Source organism: Pagrus pagrus, assembly GCF_965226575.1.
Source record: "Pagrus pagrus genome assembly, chromosome: 21".
Classification (NCBI taxonomy): domain Eukaryota; kingdom Metazoa; phylum Chordata; class Actinopteri; order Spariformes; family Sparidae; genus Pagrus; species Pagrus pagrus.
In genome coordinates, this window is record NC_140208.1 from 3,514,445 (window position 1) to 3,531,858 (window position 17,414).

At 41.3% G+C, this 17,414-nt stretch overlaps 1 protein-coding gene across 1 annotated transcript in view; it reads right to left on the reverse strand.

Annotated features, from left to right (window-relative positions):
• The window catches only part of cox10 (cytochrome c oxidase assembly factor heme A:farnesyltransferase COX10), a 33,347-nt gene extending 17,950 nt beyond the window's left edge, over positions 1-15,397 (reverse strand). Inside the window, exons 1-4 of the mRNA XM_084341972.1 lie at positions 15,293-15,397; positions 14,183-14,325; positions 13,615-14,005; positions 12,921-13,045 (exon numbers count right to left, since the gene is read on the reverse strand). Coding sequence (XP_084198098.1) covers positions 12,921-13,045; positions 13,615-14,005; positions 14,183-14,325; positions 15,293-15,323 — 690 coding nt within the window. The 5' untranslated portion in view covers positions 15,324-15,397. The remainder of the gene's footprint in view (positions 1-12,920; positions 13,046-13,614; positions 14,006-14,182; positions 14,326-15,292) is intronic.
• Positions 15,398-17,414: the final 2,017 nt, after the last annotated feature.

The window sequence follows — 17,414 nt, forward strand, 5'->3', positions numbered from 1 at the left end:
GGGGCAAAAAATAAATTGTTTGCTTTGAGACAGAAACTTGTGAAAGTATAAAACAACACAGCCTTAAAGTCCCCATGAAACGTCTAACCGAGAACGCAAATAAAGAACGTATTTATTGGACAAATAATTAATATACACCACCAAGTGCAGGATGAGTCAACATTTTGAGTCTCCAGGAAGTTACAAACTCTAAAATACCATTAAAAATACCTGCAAAATGGCTCATAGGTGAGATACAGAGGAGATCTCAGAAGAGATACAGTATCGACAGATGCCGTTGTTCTTTAGGTGCTTATTTTAATAAAAATCGGAAAGTTTATGCCCTTGATTTCCCCCGCCATGGTATCAAATAGATATTTTTCAAAGTAAATTCCAGTATTGTGACAGCACTAGACACAAGTCCCTCCAAACAGCCACACTTACAGAAGATACGTCACTTTTGTTTGTGAGCTGACGGTGCAGCTACGTTGCTTAAAGCTGGCTTACAGGTGAGCCTCGGTAATAACAGAAAACACTCATTAAGACATAAAAGTACAGAGGGGTAAAGTAGTGTTTACTCTGCAGACACAAAAATAAGAAAGAAAGAAAAAGTTTGGTTTTTCGATCCCTTTGTGATCCCCAGAAAGCAAAATAGCACCACCTCACATGCTGAGTGGAACGGGTTGGCGCGGCTTGGTCCGTCTCGTGAGCTGTAATCAACAGTTACTACATGACAGAGTCCGACAGACTGCCGTGTCATCATATAGCTGAAGATCCTTTTAACTATGCGCAGCGTTTCCTGAGACAGAGACAGACAAGAGGTCCACACCCAGTCCGGCAGGACGACTTCCTCAGGTGAAAGAGGAACGGGACAGGTGGACCAACATGCTGACAGAACACAAGTAATGGTATACTGAGTCAGAGACACAAAGGCAGACTTACTAAGCCTTTTGTGCTCGACAGGGCCGCCACCCCGTATAAAGGGCAGTAGATGTTGTATGGCACCGGAAAACTTTAAAAGGGGGATTTCTGAGAGGTAGATTGGGAGGCAGGAGTCCTAGACTGATACAAAGCTTTGAAAGACTACTGAAAAACTTAAAATATTAACATAAGATTACTTGGTTACTGCTGGCAACCTTAATTTATTAATGAGCACACACCCACAGCCATGAGTCTAACAGAAAGTCATTAAGCCTTTGTTCCCAAACTTGACAGTGCCCGGTCACCAGTAATTCATAGTTATCAGTGTAAACCTGAGAGATAAAATAAAGGATAGATCGAAACATCTGCGGTTTATCACACACACACAAAAACTATTAGTGTTGGGAATCATGGTCCAGTGAAAAAGAGGGATGTTGCCTCATTTAAAAACACATTAAACGCTCAGATTAGAGCTCGTTTTAATGACTTGCTGTCCAGGCAGTGCAGTTATCTCAATCGCATGAGGTCGTCCAGTGACAAACATTCATATTATTAAGAGCGTCTCCTGCCCCTGAACAGTCTTGGCATGGTTACAATACTCATCACAATAGAGCCCTCGAGATTATCTCCGCTTTCAAATGTGACTATTATGAGCAAAAGCAAAAAGCCGAAGTCACACAAAACACATCCCTTTTTGTATTCTAAATATCACCTGCCGCTTTTTAAACTGTTAAGTGTATGCCGTGTGGTTGAATAATAAAAGGACTTGTGTGGCAGTTAGGCTTCAGGAAATTCAGTCTGAATAATTGTCACTGGAGAAAAGAAAAGGCTAGAGCCCTATTTAAATTTCCAGTGTTGAGAACAGAAGCTGAAAAGCACGGAAACGATTGCTCAAACTACAGAGTAGAGAGAAATGACAGCTAGTCTAAATCTAGGGTGGCTGATATTAACGTGATGTCTTCATAACGCTCATCTGAGACAGAGCACTTCATAATAGTGGAGCAAAAGGATTTTTCTTCAATAGATGAGGTGCAATATAATGCATACTTATTCAGAACAGCCTCTCATCAAAAAGGCTAGAGGGGTTTATGAAGCCGTAGTTATGGTGAAAGAAAATGCTCAGATCAGTCAATGTTGTAGCAAATGAACAGCAAAAATGACAATTTGCCAACCAGCTGACCTCATAAATGCAAATCTTGGTTTAATTAATCTTGCCCCTTCATTAATATTTAAAATAATAAGCGCCTTTTCAGGACACCCTAATGAATTTAACCCTCCATGTGCCATTTAAAAAATCAAATCCCTGAAGCAGTTTTGTTAAAAGCTAAAAAAGTCACATGCTGCACAGACATCCTCGTGAATTTGGGTTAAAAAAATAAACTAAATAATTAAACGTGACTCTCAAACCGAGATTTCAGAATGTGGGACACACCCATGGCTCAGGCAAAGCCTCAGTGCATTTTGGTAACCATTTTGTTTTCCAGCAACGATGCCCTTGCCCCAAAAGCTTCTCGGTTTGAATCAAATTAGCATTCAGGGTTGGCTCACGGGCACGCCATAAACAGGGCTGCTTTTGTTAATTATCCACGGATCTCAGCATTACAAAGAGTGTTCCTACTTGCCTTTGGCTAAGTTACCTTCAAATAGAGAGGGCAAACTTGAGTTTCGTGGAAAAAAAAGAAAATACGCGAATCCATAAACGAGATGTCTTAGGAAAGTAGACGCTCTGAATACATGTCTTTTTCTAAATCAATGCCCTCAGTCTTGCAAAAACGTACCGTTCCTTGTTCAGCTGAACCAGTATCTGAAAACTGTCGAGGCCAAAAGCTTGTGATCAAAATACGCAAGCAGTATAATCATCTCTCCAGCAACTAAAAAGAAGGCAGGCAAAGAAGAGAGAGAGCTAAATAACTATCAAGTTTCACCTCAACAGAAAACAGCAGGTCATTTCATGACATCTGTTATTCACCTCTCTGTCACGGATTTTAATGCAGTAGAGTACCACGTATCGAAACACAGTATGCATTCATCTGACTAACATTAGCATGACAACAGTCTGCCTGCATCATTGCAAAGTCATTGCTTTATTTTGTCATATTACTTTTTTTACTTTCTTCATGTCACACTGGACAATTTTTGAGCTGCTCAACTAAACAAAAAACATTTGGGCTCAGGCTTGGCAGCATTCAGCGAGATTACATCGACTGAATAGGCATGCAAACCTCTGGCCCCAATCTGCTAATGTTCAGCAGTGCAAAGGGTTGATGACAAGCAGAGAGGGCCACTTCTAAAAGGACAGCATCTTCAGCAACCCATTATCACCGCCCGCAATCTGCTTCAGTGTGACACTAGTGCCAGAGGAACGGTTTGTCCTCTAGACATACAGGGGCCTCTGCACTAACTGCCACCATTCACTGATACAGTCACAATACACGCTGGGTGTACTGACAAGCCACTTTCTTTTTCATTGAAAGCAGGTCCAGAGCAGTCAAAGTTAACTGGAATTGATTTATTTGATTAGTTGTTTATTGGGATCTTTTTAAGCCCAACTGCACTCCTCTTCAAAGAGTCCTCAAACCCAAAACCCATCACTTATACAAAATATACAAACACAGAGACAAACACTGTTTGTACAAGTGGAACACTTAAAACCCGCAATCTGGCACATACGCTGCACAGCACACAAAATAACATTAAATCCACAGGGTACAACAGTTAAACTGCTGCAACCAGCAGGAAACCCACCGTATATACAATGAAATATTTAAAATATATCATCATTAACTACTTATTATATTCTTTAAAATGTTTCGTAGACATGTCACTGATGGCCTGGTAAGACCAAGCTCTAATTTTGCCCTCGGCCAGATACAACCTGTAGTTGTTCTTGTATTAAATGGAGTCGGTCATGATTACTCGATTATGTACGTTATGACAAAAACTCATAACGCTTTTGTCATCGGTGTCATTCACAGGCAACCCTCACAGTCATTCGTCAGCCAATGTCAGGACGGTCGTTGAGCATCTGTGGACGAGCTGCCGCGGTGTGTCACCACATTGTTGGCACTAGTCATCCCTCGTAGGAGGCTTTTTTGGGATCTGAGAGTAGAAACTGCGGTGGAGCTGTTCAGCTAAGCGAATTAGTGCATTAGAACAGAAACGGGGAAAAAAGGGAAAGCCCTCTTGAGCCTGTCGCTACAGTCTCCATGATTTCACCCATTTATCACTGTTTCTCATTATTTTTTACCAGACATATTCACGACTTGAAGCGGCTATATTAGCAAGAGTAGTGGCAAAAAATTCTGCTGTCTCAAGTGCAGCTTTCTGGCTGGGACACATTTAGTTCTTTGATGTCGGTTTGCTGGGTCTGGGACATTAGCGTACCACGTACTTCAGTCACTGGGGTGTTATTTTCAGACACTGACAGCACCGTTACTGTTACACAGAGCTCAAGAAGCTGCTTTCAATACAAGCAGTAAACACTGTTATTCTAAGGTTGATACTGCCCCGACATGCTGACCATAAATATGCAGACTCTACCTTTTACTGGCTGTAAAAACTGCCATCAGCAGTAATGGGTTAAGTCAGAAAACAGATGCATCAGATGGAGTGTCCCAGTTGATGCAACAACATTTCTCAGCTTGCGTGATGTCAGCCATTACCGAATGCAGTTTCAGGTGTAAAAAGGTTCATTGGTGCCAGACAGTGTTGAGGTGGGTGGTTCCCCCACCTCTGACTCAAGTCTCAATGCTGTCTACAGCTTGCCTTGTTGGTCACTGAAGCCCATAATCACAGTGTTTTGTCAAAAACTAAAGGCTAATCAGGGAGGTGGAGAGGAGTGGCTCCACCTGCCCATCAGTCAGTCATGTTCTTCCCCTCAGGTGACGGCAGCTCTATTGTGGCGAGGTGTGTTTTGTCCAAACAAGCTGTGGCATTGACAGCTCAGAGAGACACTTTGCGTGTGAGTAGTACCGCATTTCCTAAGTGTGATCTTCACAGAAGATGACGACATGTGGTAGACAACTCCAATGAGAAGCCATGTTATGATCTCCTTTTGAAGTATCTGTTTGTAAAGGCTTAAGTGTACTGGGATAGAGTGTATAGCCGAGGGGAAAAAAGCCGCGAACATGTTGAAAATGTATGTTATGTACTCCTACGTTACCCTTTAAGATGCAGAACCAAAAATAAGATTGTACCAATCTATTTGTTTAATGAGGGTAAATATATTTTTATCCTTTATGCTTTTATGCTTTTATTTTAGCTCTTGCGTCCATGGAACAGGAAGGCTATAATTGAGGTTGGGGCCATTTCATTTCCCTGGAGTAAAAATTATAAACAACCAGAGCTGGCTTTTATACACCATGTGTTATCTTTGAGTGCCAGGTCAGCGGATGGAGATTGCAGAATGATACAGCTACCATTAAAAAAAAAATCTATTTATCGTTGTCGGTTTCCGTTTGCAGCTTTCTGTCTGTGCTGTTTTAACTTGCTCTGTGACGCACTTTGGGATACATGTTTTATTATTTGATATAAATGTATTGTTGAACTGAAGAAAAGTGACCTTGTTTTACCCATTTCCAATACTTCTCTAACTTCACTTTGTTGGACTGGATTCAGTTCGATAAGGCCTGACTGCATGAGGTGAGCTGGTATTTTAAGGATTCACATCAGTAGAAGAGTTGCACCGTATAAAATCAACACCCTACAAGTACTTAATTAGACTGCTGCTGTTGCCTGCCAACCCTCTTTTATAAATGAGTCGCCTCCAGCTTTGTGTCCATCTACTTTACTGAGTTTGTTTTGCACCTTTGAATGTTTAAATCCCTCCACTTTGATTGTAATGTACAAAATGTACCACTACTGGATTTACCATTAAAGTCAAAACCAGGACTTGGATCTGTGCTTTTTTGGCACCATGTCTTGTATAGAACATATGAAGTTAAAGTAATTCAAAATAAAAAAAATAAAGCTGCTCTTAACTGCAACATTGATGCTACATTCTTTCAAACGAATGGTATATAATAAATACAAACACACAATAAAATCAACAATTAAAGACCAGGATATCATTTACATCCTCGTATCTCTGCCTAACTAGCTCTTTGCCTGGCAACAGTGTTTGCTCATGCTTCCCCTCAGGCATTATCTTGGGGGTAGATAATAGATGGATTTACCCTTCATGACTTTATCAGAGGAAAGCATCTGTCTCCCATCTGAGACTGCGAGTGATCCATTTGTACAGTTTGAAGCGGACTGGCACCCCGTGGTTGACAAAGACAAAAGCCTTTAAAGAAATTAACTATTAAACAGGGGCTGTCTAGTTAAATATTCATTTTAATCCAGCACAGAAACAGAGATGTCCATTGAGTCCTTTCTGCACCATCTCGCTAGGCAATTAAAAAGGAATATTCATTCCTTCTCCCAGGCTGAACTAACAGCTCGGTGGAGACCATTAAAACAAAAAAAAAGTCAAACTATCAATGTCAAAGATCAGCTTGCTCTTTTGTTTTGACTAAGCTGTTGGAAAACAAGATCTTAAGAGCAGCATCTGCACTAAGGAAAGGATCTCGTTTTTTGCTAAATTGCCTGTTTGGCTTAGCCTCTGAAGTGTTTGGCCTTTAACTCTAAAAAAAGACAACCCGCAAAAATGCCCAAAACATAATCCTCTGACAGACAAAACACTTTAGAGCAGTCAATTACAGTACAAAGCCAGTGGAACTAATATGACAAGCACCGATACGTTTATAACTCTATCTGTCCTACGATGTATTTGAAACTTTCCAGGCAAGAAAAATAAATACAGTGCCCCTTCAATAGAGGTGTTATTTTAAAAAGGCATCCACTGCAATTCATCACAAGGACTTTGGTATGAGAATGGTGGGGGGTAAATCGCAAACAGGAGGAAAGTATATTGCACCAAAAGGATAGCAATGTCATCATGCTAGAGGTATCCCTCTCGCACCCGTTTGAAACCATATCTTCTATCGCTACTTCCCAGCAGGGAACAGACACAAATCCAGTGGTGGAAGGTTCTCATTGTCTTTGAAGGGCGCAGTGGTTGGTGGGGTTCTTCGGGGCAATGAGGTCTTGTTACAACTAATGATCCTCTCAAGAGGTACTATGTTATGTGAGGTACCCCAAACTAGAGTGAGCGGAGCCCTATTCTGGAAAATTGTTGTGGCAGCCTTGACTGCTGGGGCACTGAATATCTGCCGCCAACCCAGCCGGAGGTAGACTGCTACCACCTACTGCGCTGCTGATGGACCACGTTCTTCACCTTCAGTTTGTCAAACAACAACGGTGTGTTCAAGTTGGCAAGCACTGCTGTAGTAACAGCCAACCACCTCAGAAGTGAATGGAGTGCATTAAATGTTTAACACTGTAGCATAAAAACCTACAAAAGGCAATGCCTGATTATAGTCCATAACACGGACTTTCTTTAGGTAAATTTAAACATATAAAAGCAAAATTAATGTCATGAAAAAGCTTGACAAGTCTCCTCGACATGCTCACTTTGTGTCTCGGTACATTGCCTATGATGATGCTCCCTTTGCATACAAATGAAGTCTTTATATAAGCACAGGAGGATAATACAAGGGAGAGGAGTCGAAGAAAAACCTGATTGGTGGCTTAATAATATCCTATTAATCATTATTAATCATCGGGCAATATATTGATATTAGGTCGCTTATGATATAAGACTATATATCGTCTTGGCATTGGACATGGCGCAAGTCTAACACTATATAAGGCTCAATGGGGGATTCATTCTGTAAAACAGGGTGAGAGAATCTCCAGACTGGATTCAGATCACATTTCAGGCGGCGGCACTTCAAACTGACCTCCAAATGTGTGGATAATTCAGATAAACAAGATCACTGCCAGTGTAAACAAGATTAAAGATAAAGATCACAACAAGCCTGCTGTGCAACGCCGTGTGCTTGAAATAGTATCCTGTGGCATCGTTAGATTATGAGGACCATGACAATGTTTTTAACGTTAAGCACAAGCTTCCAGAAGATATTGTGGCCTAATATGATGACACAGATCTGTGTGTTAAGATTAAAATATGAAAGCTAGTGCTATCAATTTGAATCACGATCCATTATTGTGCTGATTAAAAGCTTCTAAACGTAGCTGGAAAAATCCTCTAAATCACTGTCAAGGTGCTCATTACAGAGCTTTTTCCAAATACAGCTTTGGAGTGCGACAAAAATCTGTTACTCTGTTGTCAGTTTTAATTAGCAGCACCACATTTCATGCTGTTTTTAAAAGGTTATCAAATCATTCGACCTTGGTTACATCCTTACATCCGCCATCTTAATAAACTCAAAAACACATTTTAAAAAATGGCGTAAAAAAGTGAAATCAAACACATTATCAGAATGCACTAACGTGTCTTGATAACCTAAACCTCCCCATGTTCAGTCATGTACCCGTACACTGTAAGGGGCTGACCAAGATGCGCAGAGAAGGAGGCATGCAGGAGGGTAAATAATGCATGCCTGCACAGGACAAGCGAGAAGGGTGTAGCTTCAAGTGGTAGGAGTGGAGTGGATGGGCCGGGGGGCTTGTGGGGGCTCGCTTATGCGTGCCAGCCTCAGACAGCTCACCGCAGGAGAGACACAGACACAAAAGAAAACTCACTGTCATGGTCACGAAAGCAGAAATGACACTAGGCAGCCACAAAACAAGCCAGTTTGAATCTTCATCAAAACAAACACGAGAGCTGACACGGTGTGACTTACACTATAGCCGCTGTCAAAACAGTCGAGCAGTACTTATTTGACAGTAAAAGGCCATATCAAGGCTTTTTTTTTCACTGCTGGGGACCTCGGGCCTCCCCGGGGTCTGTTAGGCTCCAGACTGAAACTCTCGTCTGACCCAATTATCCAATTAGCTGAAGTAGTGGCCAGACTGGAAGGTGATGACGGCTGGAACACCTGTGGAGGCCGTGCCTGGTGTGGGGCCCACTGGTCCTAGAGACCAGACCGACCAGCACTTTTTTCAACTAACATTAACCAGCAGAAACAGAAGGAACTCTGTAGTGAGACTTTTCAGCTGAACGCCTCCAGACGGGCTTTCCCAGAAGTCTAAAAAGCAAGACTGAGGTGTAAGCCAGGAACGCAGCTAACATTTTTTTTTACGTTGTTGATTTTCTTTCACGATTAACTGATTAGTTGTTTGGTCTGTAAATTGTCAGAACATGTTGAAAAATGTCCACCAGCTATTCCCAAAGCCCAACATGACGTCCACAACCCAGAGACATTTAGTTTACTGTCACAGAGACAAGAAGAAAACAAATATTCACATTTAAAAAGTCAGAATCTATTCACATTTAAAAAGTCAGAATCAGAGAATTTTGACTGATTTGACGACGTATCAAATATCAAAATAGTTGCCGATCAATTTAATTGCAGCAGAAAAGTTCATAATTGCCATCCTATGAGAGCTACTTGAACTAGAAGCTCAAATAATTCCATCCCTTTGCTGTACGAGCCGACTGTCCTCACTGATTGTAAGACAGACATGACAGCATTAAGTCTTTTGACTGTGGTGGGAAACTCAAGACGACGAATGCCATTGTTACGTGACTCCAAGTGCTTACACCCTTCCGTCAGTTTCCTAAATAGAGTAACGTTTTAAAAGGAAACCACAACATTTCTGTTTGCCCTACAGGCACTTCCCGATGAGGACGAAGAGCAGCCTTTGCTTCTGACAGCTCCACTGAAGGTCTGGCTGCCACTTCCAAGAGCCAAAGCATTTTTCTCTCCCTCAAGGCATTTTCCTCCTTTTCCTCAAGGTAATTCGACAGTTGTGTGGTCACATACTTGCACTATCCTCTGCCTCTTTAGATGCAGAGAATTAAGGGATTAAGGCTGAGCAGCAGAATCAATAGGAAGTGATCTTCACGAGGGTGTTTCCCTGCTTTGATTAGTTCGTCAAGCTTTTGTTTAATTATCAATATCAAAAGAGATTAGCTTTGATCGCAACTAACCTCACTAATGGTGAAGCACCTGATTTTCAAGATGAAAGGGGGGTTAGAAAAAACCTGGCAACTGATCTGAAGGTAGAATGTTTTTCTTCTCTGTTCCACTTTTTCTTTTTAGGCTTATGAAAAACAAACAGATGACCAGAGTGTTGAGATCGGTTACACACAGGTGAGGGTGTGTCTTTGACAAAAAGAGGCCGACAGAGTGCGTGTTAGTGCGTTGCGAAGAAGTGTAAAGTACCGCCACAGTGGCAGCGCAACAGGCAATTATGTGTCACACACGACATCCCTTGTGCTTCTGTGTATATAATTACACCCAGGAAAATGACATTCTTCTCCAAACAAAGCAGCACCAACAACTACTGTTACACCGTGTGCAGAAGTGCACATAGTTTTCATACCAGACAGCCGGAGTGAGAAAAGGTACTCCCAACTACAAATAAGTTTATTCTCCTTAATGCTGTGTATCCTTTTAACCACCATTTAATCACAGCAGTGCCCTCGCACGACTTTGTCTGACAACCTACTTCAAAGACAGCCTGACTCGAGACAGGTGGCTAATTTGTCCGAAACAATAATCCCATCTTCATCTCTTTCCAATTAAGACGACGATGAAACGCAAAGTGTCCCCACAGAGAACAAGGCAGAGGGGAGCAGAATGACGGACTCGTGTGGAGGCTCGGGCTCGGCTCGCATACCATCTACTAGCCACAGAAAAAAAAAAGTTCTGGCCTGAAACAGAGAAAGCGCTGATAAATTTCACACGAGGCTGTTTGAGAAAACAGAGAAATGTTGAAGTAATATTCCACCAGGATCTCTTTACACTTCACCGTATATTTATCTACAGAAACCATGAGAGGCATTCTCAAAATACCATACATTCTACTATAGAGCACGTTTTAGCCACATGTATAATGCAAAACAAACTCCAAAATCTTTTTACTTCTACAATCTTGTCATGTAGCGCTCTTCATATCATGATGATATAGAAGGTCAGCTAACACAAGACTGATTTCCTCTGGTTTGATGCAGAAAAGAAACATGTAATAATGATATAAAAAGTGCTTTGTGATAGTGAGTATCTTGGTTTGTGGACAAAACAAGCTTTAGGATACACCGATCAACATTTTTCACTGGTTTCTGACATTTCATCGTCCAGACAACTAATCAGTTAATTGAGAAAATAATTGACAGATTATTAATCCTCTTCAGCCATTTTTCAAACCAAATGTCAAACATTTGCCAATTCCAGCTTCTTAAATGACATGATTTTCTGATCTTCTTTGTAAATGAAGGGTATTTGGGTATTTGGGCCCTGACTAAGTATTTCCGGGAGGTTTTAACAAACACTTATCGAATTTGCAACCAGAATTTGGACTACATCTGCTCTGAACTTCACCTTTGCCCACGCTTCAACTTCACTGCATGTTTGAAACCAGACCAGCCTAGGGGGGGCCAAGAGAGAGGCACTGAAAGGCAAATAACATTGTTTCAATGAAATATGAAGCCATGTCGTATCCTAACCTCAGGGCTGAGTTAGTGAAGAAAATGAAGAGTGACAGGACTGATGCGAGGGTGGGCCCACAGATAAAGGGACACCCAGAGTACGAACAGTGGCAGCCTCCTCTTCCATCACTCAGCGCTCTGAACGTCTCGGAGCTCGAGCCTGGGCTACTCTCAGCAGCAGGAGGAGAGGGGGACATTTTTCAAATACCTGAAGGATATTTACACACCTGCTGTGTGTGAGGTAGAGCTGCACAGGGGAGTAGGAGCACGGCTCTGTTTCAGCCCACTAAAGAGACAATACAATTTTAACCTGAGTGATGGACTGATTGACACTATCCCAACCTGACTACAAAAACAAAACTGTGTAAACATTTGCACATTCGTATCCATAGATTTAACCCCCTGTGGTGATGCACAGGGAGGGCTAGACTGTACCTATATAATACAGAAAGCAAGTTCAGGGTCCAGGATGTTCAGTCTCAGTACAAATTAAGGTTCTTTGACTTGGTGGGGAACTTCGTTATTGTTGTAAAACAATGTAGACGGCAGTTGGAGCATTGATGTTGATGGTAGGCTTGAGTGGGAAGGGGGGGGTCGACCCCAAGGGCAGGAACCTGCAGTGTAATCAAGGCTTTTGCCAAATTACAGGCCAAAGACACTACTAAGCAGAGTTCAACCTAGGGCTGAGGGAGAGGTCACTCATTATACTAATATTCTTGAGTCATGGAGCAAATTCCGATGTACAACGTCAACACTCGACAGCAGCGGGAGGCCCGCTAGGCATCCTAGCTGTTCTTGGTTTACAGCTTCACAAAAGCTTTCAGCAGGGAAATAATAATAGCATTACAGTCAGCTCAATGCATTTCTGAGATGCGTAGCAAAAGAGGAATGTAGAGTGGGTAAAAGCGGGATGTGGTGGTTCTTTTGGTATTTTGTGGAACAGAAGCAAATTATAAGAAAAAAGAAATGTGGATGTGTGTTTGTAAACAAGCACGTTCGTGTTTGTATAACATGCCAACAAAACATTTATTATTCTTCATGAGAGCAGCGGACATCGTGCCAGTGCTAAGACCAGTCCTCGTCACTTTTATTTCCAAAGGAAATTGGTACTTAAAAAATAAACTTTATGAAAGACAAGAAACATCTGTGCTGTTTACTGCAATTCTTGAAGCAATTACACAAGCCATGTGTTTAATATTCTGGCTTCATTGAGTAAATTAGCGGTGGTTAATCATTCATTTTACAGAGTTACCAGTTCATCACACAACAGGCCTGTATTATCCCGCAGTACCTGCTACCTCTGGGAAGCTTATAATGTTCAATATTTGTTGACGATGTGTAGAAGAGGTACTGATTTAACTCCACGGTTAACCGGTGAATGCTGAATGACATGTTGTTGTGTCGAGTTCAGATGGCTTGTGTTTTAAGTAGGCCTACATGTGGTGAGCAGGGAGCCAAGTAGAAAACATACAGAAAAAGCCGTGCGTGGCCTCGTTTGACGTCTGTTTCGAGGATAACTGACCTGGTTGATTGAATTGGCAGTACAGGAGGCGAGGCCTGTTCCGAGACAAGCCACGAAGAACATGGCGGGGTCGAATGGAACTGGAGCCATGGCAAAACCAGCTGCTGCAGTCGTTACCACCAAAGCTGAAGTAAGAACAAGAGAACAAATCAAAACATTTATTTCAAAGTGTGAGAGAAACAGGTTAAGAACTTTACAGATGTGATGCTTCGTTGCAGTAGAAGCCTGATGTCTTTGTCAAACAATCAGTGCTATGAAGTATTTGTAATTCAACACAACAGCATTTCTCAATAGTATTCAACTGATTAAAAAACACTGCATGTAACTGATCACTCAGTTTACTTATCCACTGTTAATCATCTGTATGTTCAGTAAGATCCAAACATTCAGTTTTGAGCTAAACACACTACTTAAATGTCTCTCTACAGACTCCTATACCTCCCATACCCCCGAAGCTCTGCTGGAAGGAGCATATTAAGTCATTTATTACTGAAAACAATATATGATTGGAAACATACTTGGCTCACAGATCAGCAGCAGAGAAGTGAATGATGCTGCAGGTCTCATCTCCTGTGAAAATGGACCGCTGTGCACACCACAGATGGGTACTAATTCTGTTTATACTAATTACTGGACTAGTCTCATACTAGTCTTCATATCATGTGACAAAATCCTGATGTACTGTAGACTCTACCTGTCAGTTTGATTTTGGCGAGCCTGGCATAGACGTCCGGCAACTCCTCCATATCAACCTTCAGCTGCTTCCACTGTTTGTCTAGACGTGCCTCTCTCGCCTCATCTGTCTCCACATTAATATGGGGAGTCTCAGTCCGGGTCAAACCCGTACTGGACACAGTATCATTCTGCACTGCTGCATCTTCTCTCATGGGCTTCGAGGTGGATATTTCAGGCTGTGTTTTACTGGCCTCATCCTCTGATACAGTTTCTGCAACCAAAGGATCAATGGCTGATATTCTCTGCACTTGTCTTTCAACGCTGTCATCTCTCTCATCCACAATGGTCAGGACCGGGGCCCGTTTCGGGATGGCTCGTTGGTGAAGCTCACTGTTGTTCTTGGAGACATACTGAAATGAAAACAAGTGCACAAGAGTGAACAATGGAACAATTTTGAAGACATTTACAATATTTAAAAAAACATCTGTTCACCTTTAAGGTAAAGTAAAGAATAAGCATTAACAAGCAGAACCAAATACCTTTAAACTATAAAGGAAGATAATGAAAGAACAATGACTGAAGGATACCTGGCGCTTCAGGAAGTTGAGATGCTGGTACGTCAGCCAGTTCGATGGATCTCTTCTGTGCAGCTGAAGAAGGCTGCGAGCCGTCTGGCTACATCGAGGAACATTTTGAACTAGTTTCTGCTTCACGCTTGCACCAACCAAACCTGCGAGACATGTTGAATACAATGGTTAGTCATTAAAATAAACAGCACTGTTTTTTTTTTAATTTGATGGAAGCAATAAACCAAAACCAGACATTATTAAAACGAAAGAACAATGACAACAAAGACAAAGCAACATGGATGCAATCTTACTCAGAACAAAGGCACGCAAAGACAAAACACACACATTATATTATGCATAAAAGTGAAGGACGACCAAACAAATTACTAAAGTTATTTCCATTGACGTGCTTTTCTTCTCAAATGAAGATAACAACAAAGACTGAACCCAGTTTGAGCAGGTTGCAGTGTCATTACATGTTAGCTCACCAAGAATTGCATGTGATGTTAGAAGACATACAGCATATATACACTCACATAACCTTTAATGGGTCATACTACTGTAAAAGATCTCATTTGTATGAGGGCTGTAATGTTCCACTTTTGTTGAAACGGTTTAAGAAGGTTGTTAATCCAACTAATCGTACTTGGGATGTGTTCCTATTATTTAAAAACACCCTATTTACATCCACAAGTCCAGACTAAAATATCAGAAAAGCCTCTAACGTAACACACGCGTGATCAGTGTTGTGCAAACATGGGACTGACAGCGTCCTTTGCATGCCGAGCGGTCATGTAAGGTGAACAGCTAGCTACATAACACAGCAGCACTGCCTTGTACGCCAGCTTCTCACGTTGTTTGACTGCACAGCATCACAATAAAACAGCGTAAACGTTGTCGCTACAAAGCCAGACAGTTAACTGCTAATTCTGGTCTCTGATGCTGTGGCTGACTTCCATCTAAGGTCACTGCTAGCTTCTTGCAAAACAACCCGGGTTGCTATATGCTAAGCTAGCTAGCCAGCTTCCGCCTCGGCTTCAAGGGGCTGTTTCAAGCGCACAGAAATTAGCAATGACTTTAAAATGCGTCGACACGTAGAAGGAAGAGTCGCACGTCGTCCTGACTTACCTGACAGTCTGCTACATGGCGTTTTATACATGTTCTCGGATCATTAAAGCCGGCTCCCGTCTCGTCCCCTTCACATGCTGCGAGCCGCCATTTTGACCTCGTTAGGTAAAGAGAAGCGCTTCCGGGTGACAGAACGTCACGCGCAGAGTCGAGACACGTCTGTGCTGCATAATAATAACAACAATAATAATAACAATAATAATAATAATAATAATAATATAAACACGTGTTTTTCTCACATTAACAATAATAATATTTATATGTGTATTAAACATGATAGTTACGCTGAAAATTACCTCTAAAATTACTTCTACTGCTTCTTATATTAACTAATAACCTTTTAGAAGGACTGATTAAATGTACAATCATATTAGAAAAATAAAACAGAGAAAAATAGTTCATATTCAGTTGTGAATACAATATAAATGGGTCATTTTTCACAAATCTTTGTATTGTATTTTTTTTTTTAAATATTCACAAAAAAACAAAATAAACATTTAGACAGAGTAGTGCACATGTTCAATATTTCTATGGAAGACATTATGATAGGAAACAGGGACAGCCCGAATGATATTTATAACGGCTGAAATCCATTTAATGCCTCCATTTTCAGGACTGTGGTGTTGTATTTGCTGGCTCATTGACCCACTGTGTGTAAAAAAGTAATAAAATGCAGTCATCGTTGATTACTGTATACTGTGTGTTTGTTAGGTTATTGTCATTATTTTTGTTTTATTTCACCATTATTTTATCAGGAAGTCCCATTAAGATCAAGATCACTTTTACAAGAGAAACCTGGTCAAGATAGCAGCTGCATCAAAGTCACAACATTGTAAAATACAACATATAAAACATATATGGTAATGTTATGAGTAATACCTGTACCTTTCCAACTGTGACAACTCAAAATATCTGTTGTGAATAAGAACTTTCGTAGGCTACACTTGTTAAACATAGAACATTTGCTGTTAGAAATACTGTATCTGCTCTTTTCACTGCTGGTTAACATGTAATTCTGTAAAAGTTTAATAATTTATCATGTATTACAGGCACTGTGAGCCACTGAAACAGCAACAGAAACCCTGCTTTTCCTCAATCCAAAACTGCTGCATGTTATTGTAATGATTTAATAATATAGTTACAAGAGGAAGCGAATGTCTTTTCCAGCAAAGCTCCTTTTTAATGACTTTTTAACACCTAGGGGAACTTCAATCACTTTGGCTGAATTTAAAATGTGTTTACTTGTAACAAACACCAGTTGGAGTTTTATTCTCCAGAAGTCGGGCTGCCAGAAGACCTCTGTCGCTGACCAATAAATCTGAGTAGAAGATGGGATTCATTTAATTCGAAATTGCCGTCTAATTCAATGTCTGGCCTTTTGCCTCCTGCCCTTGTGCGTCCTCTGACTAGCCCAGCTGTTTGGCGGGTTATTTATGTGTGCGATCATCTTGTTGGCCCCGGCTGCCAGGGCCAACAGGATGGAAACCTTCTGATTAATACTCTCTCCACTGCTTTCACTCCGCAGCCTTTGCTTTATTGAAACAAAGATAATAAAACTGTATGATTGTCTGTTTCGGTGCGGTGTCTCATTTCCTCGTACAATAAACATCTGACCGAGCCAGGAGGGTGATTATTATGCCCCTCTGATTGTAGAGATCATTTTCAATACATATAAACAAACAATCCTCCTTGTTTATTTCCTAATTAGAATCAGGTAATCCAATTTTGCGGCTGTCGCGTACCACACAAGCGCGGTTCGTTCAGTTTTTAATATGAACAGAATCAAATGTTTTACGAATGCTCGTGATGCAGATATCCTTTACAATCACAGGTGTTGTCAAACCACGGCGCAATCCAACCCGAGCATCCAATTCTCCTGATTCATCTCATTCATTCCAGTCTACTGCCGGCTCCTCCTTCCCCCCCGCTAAGATTACACGGTGTAATCTTCACGCACCATCAAGATGCAGCGGCTGATGAATGCCAGCAATACACACAAGGCCATCCGGATCCAGCGCGAGAGCACCTTTATTACAGGAGATAACCGTTATGTGCTGTTCTACAAGATTTCATTCCGCAATGACCCGGTCAACCTCTTTGGGGTCTGGTTGTAATGCGAGTG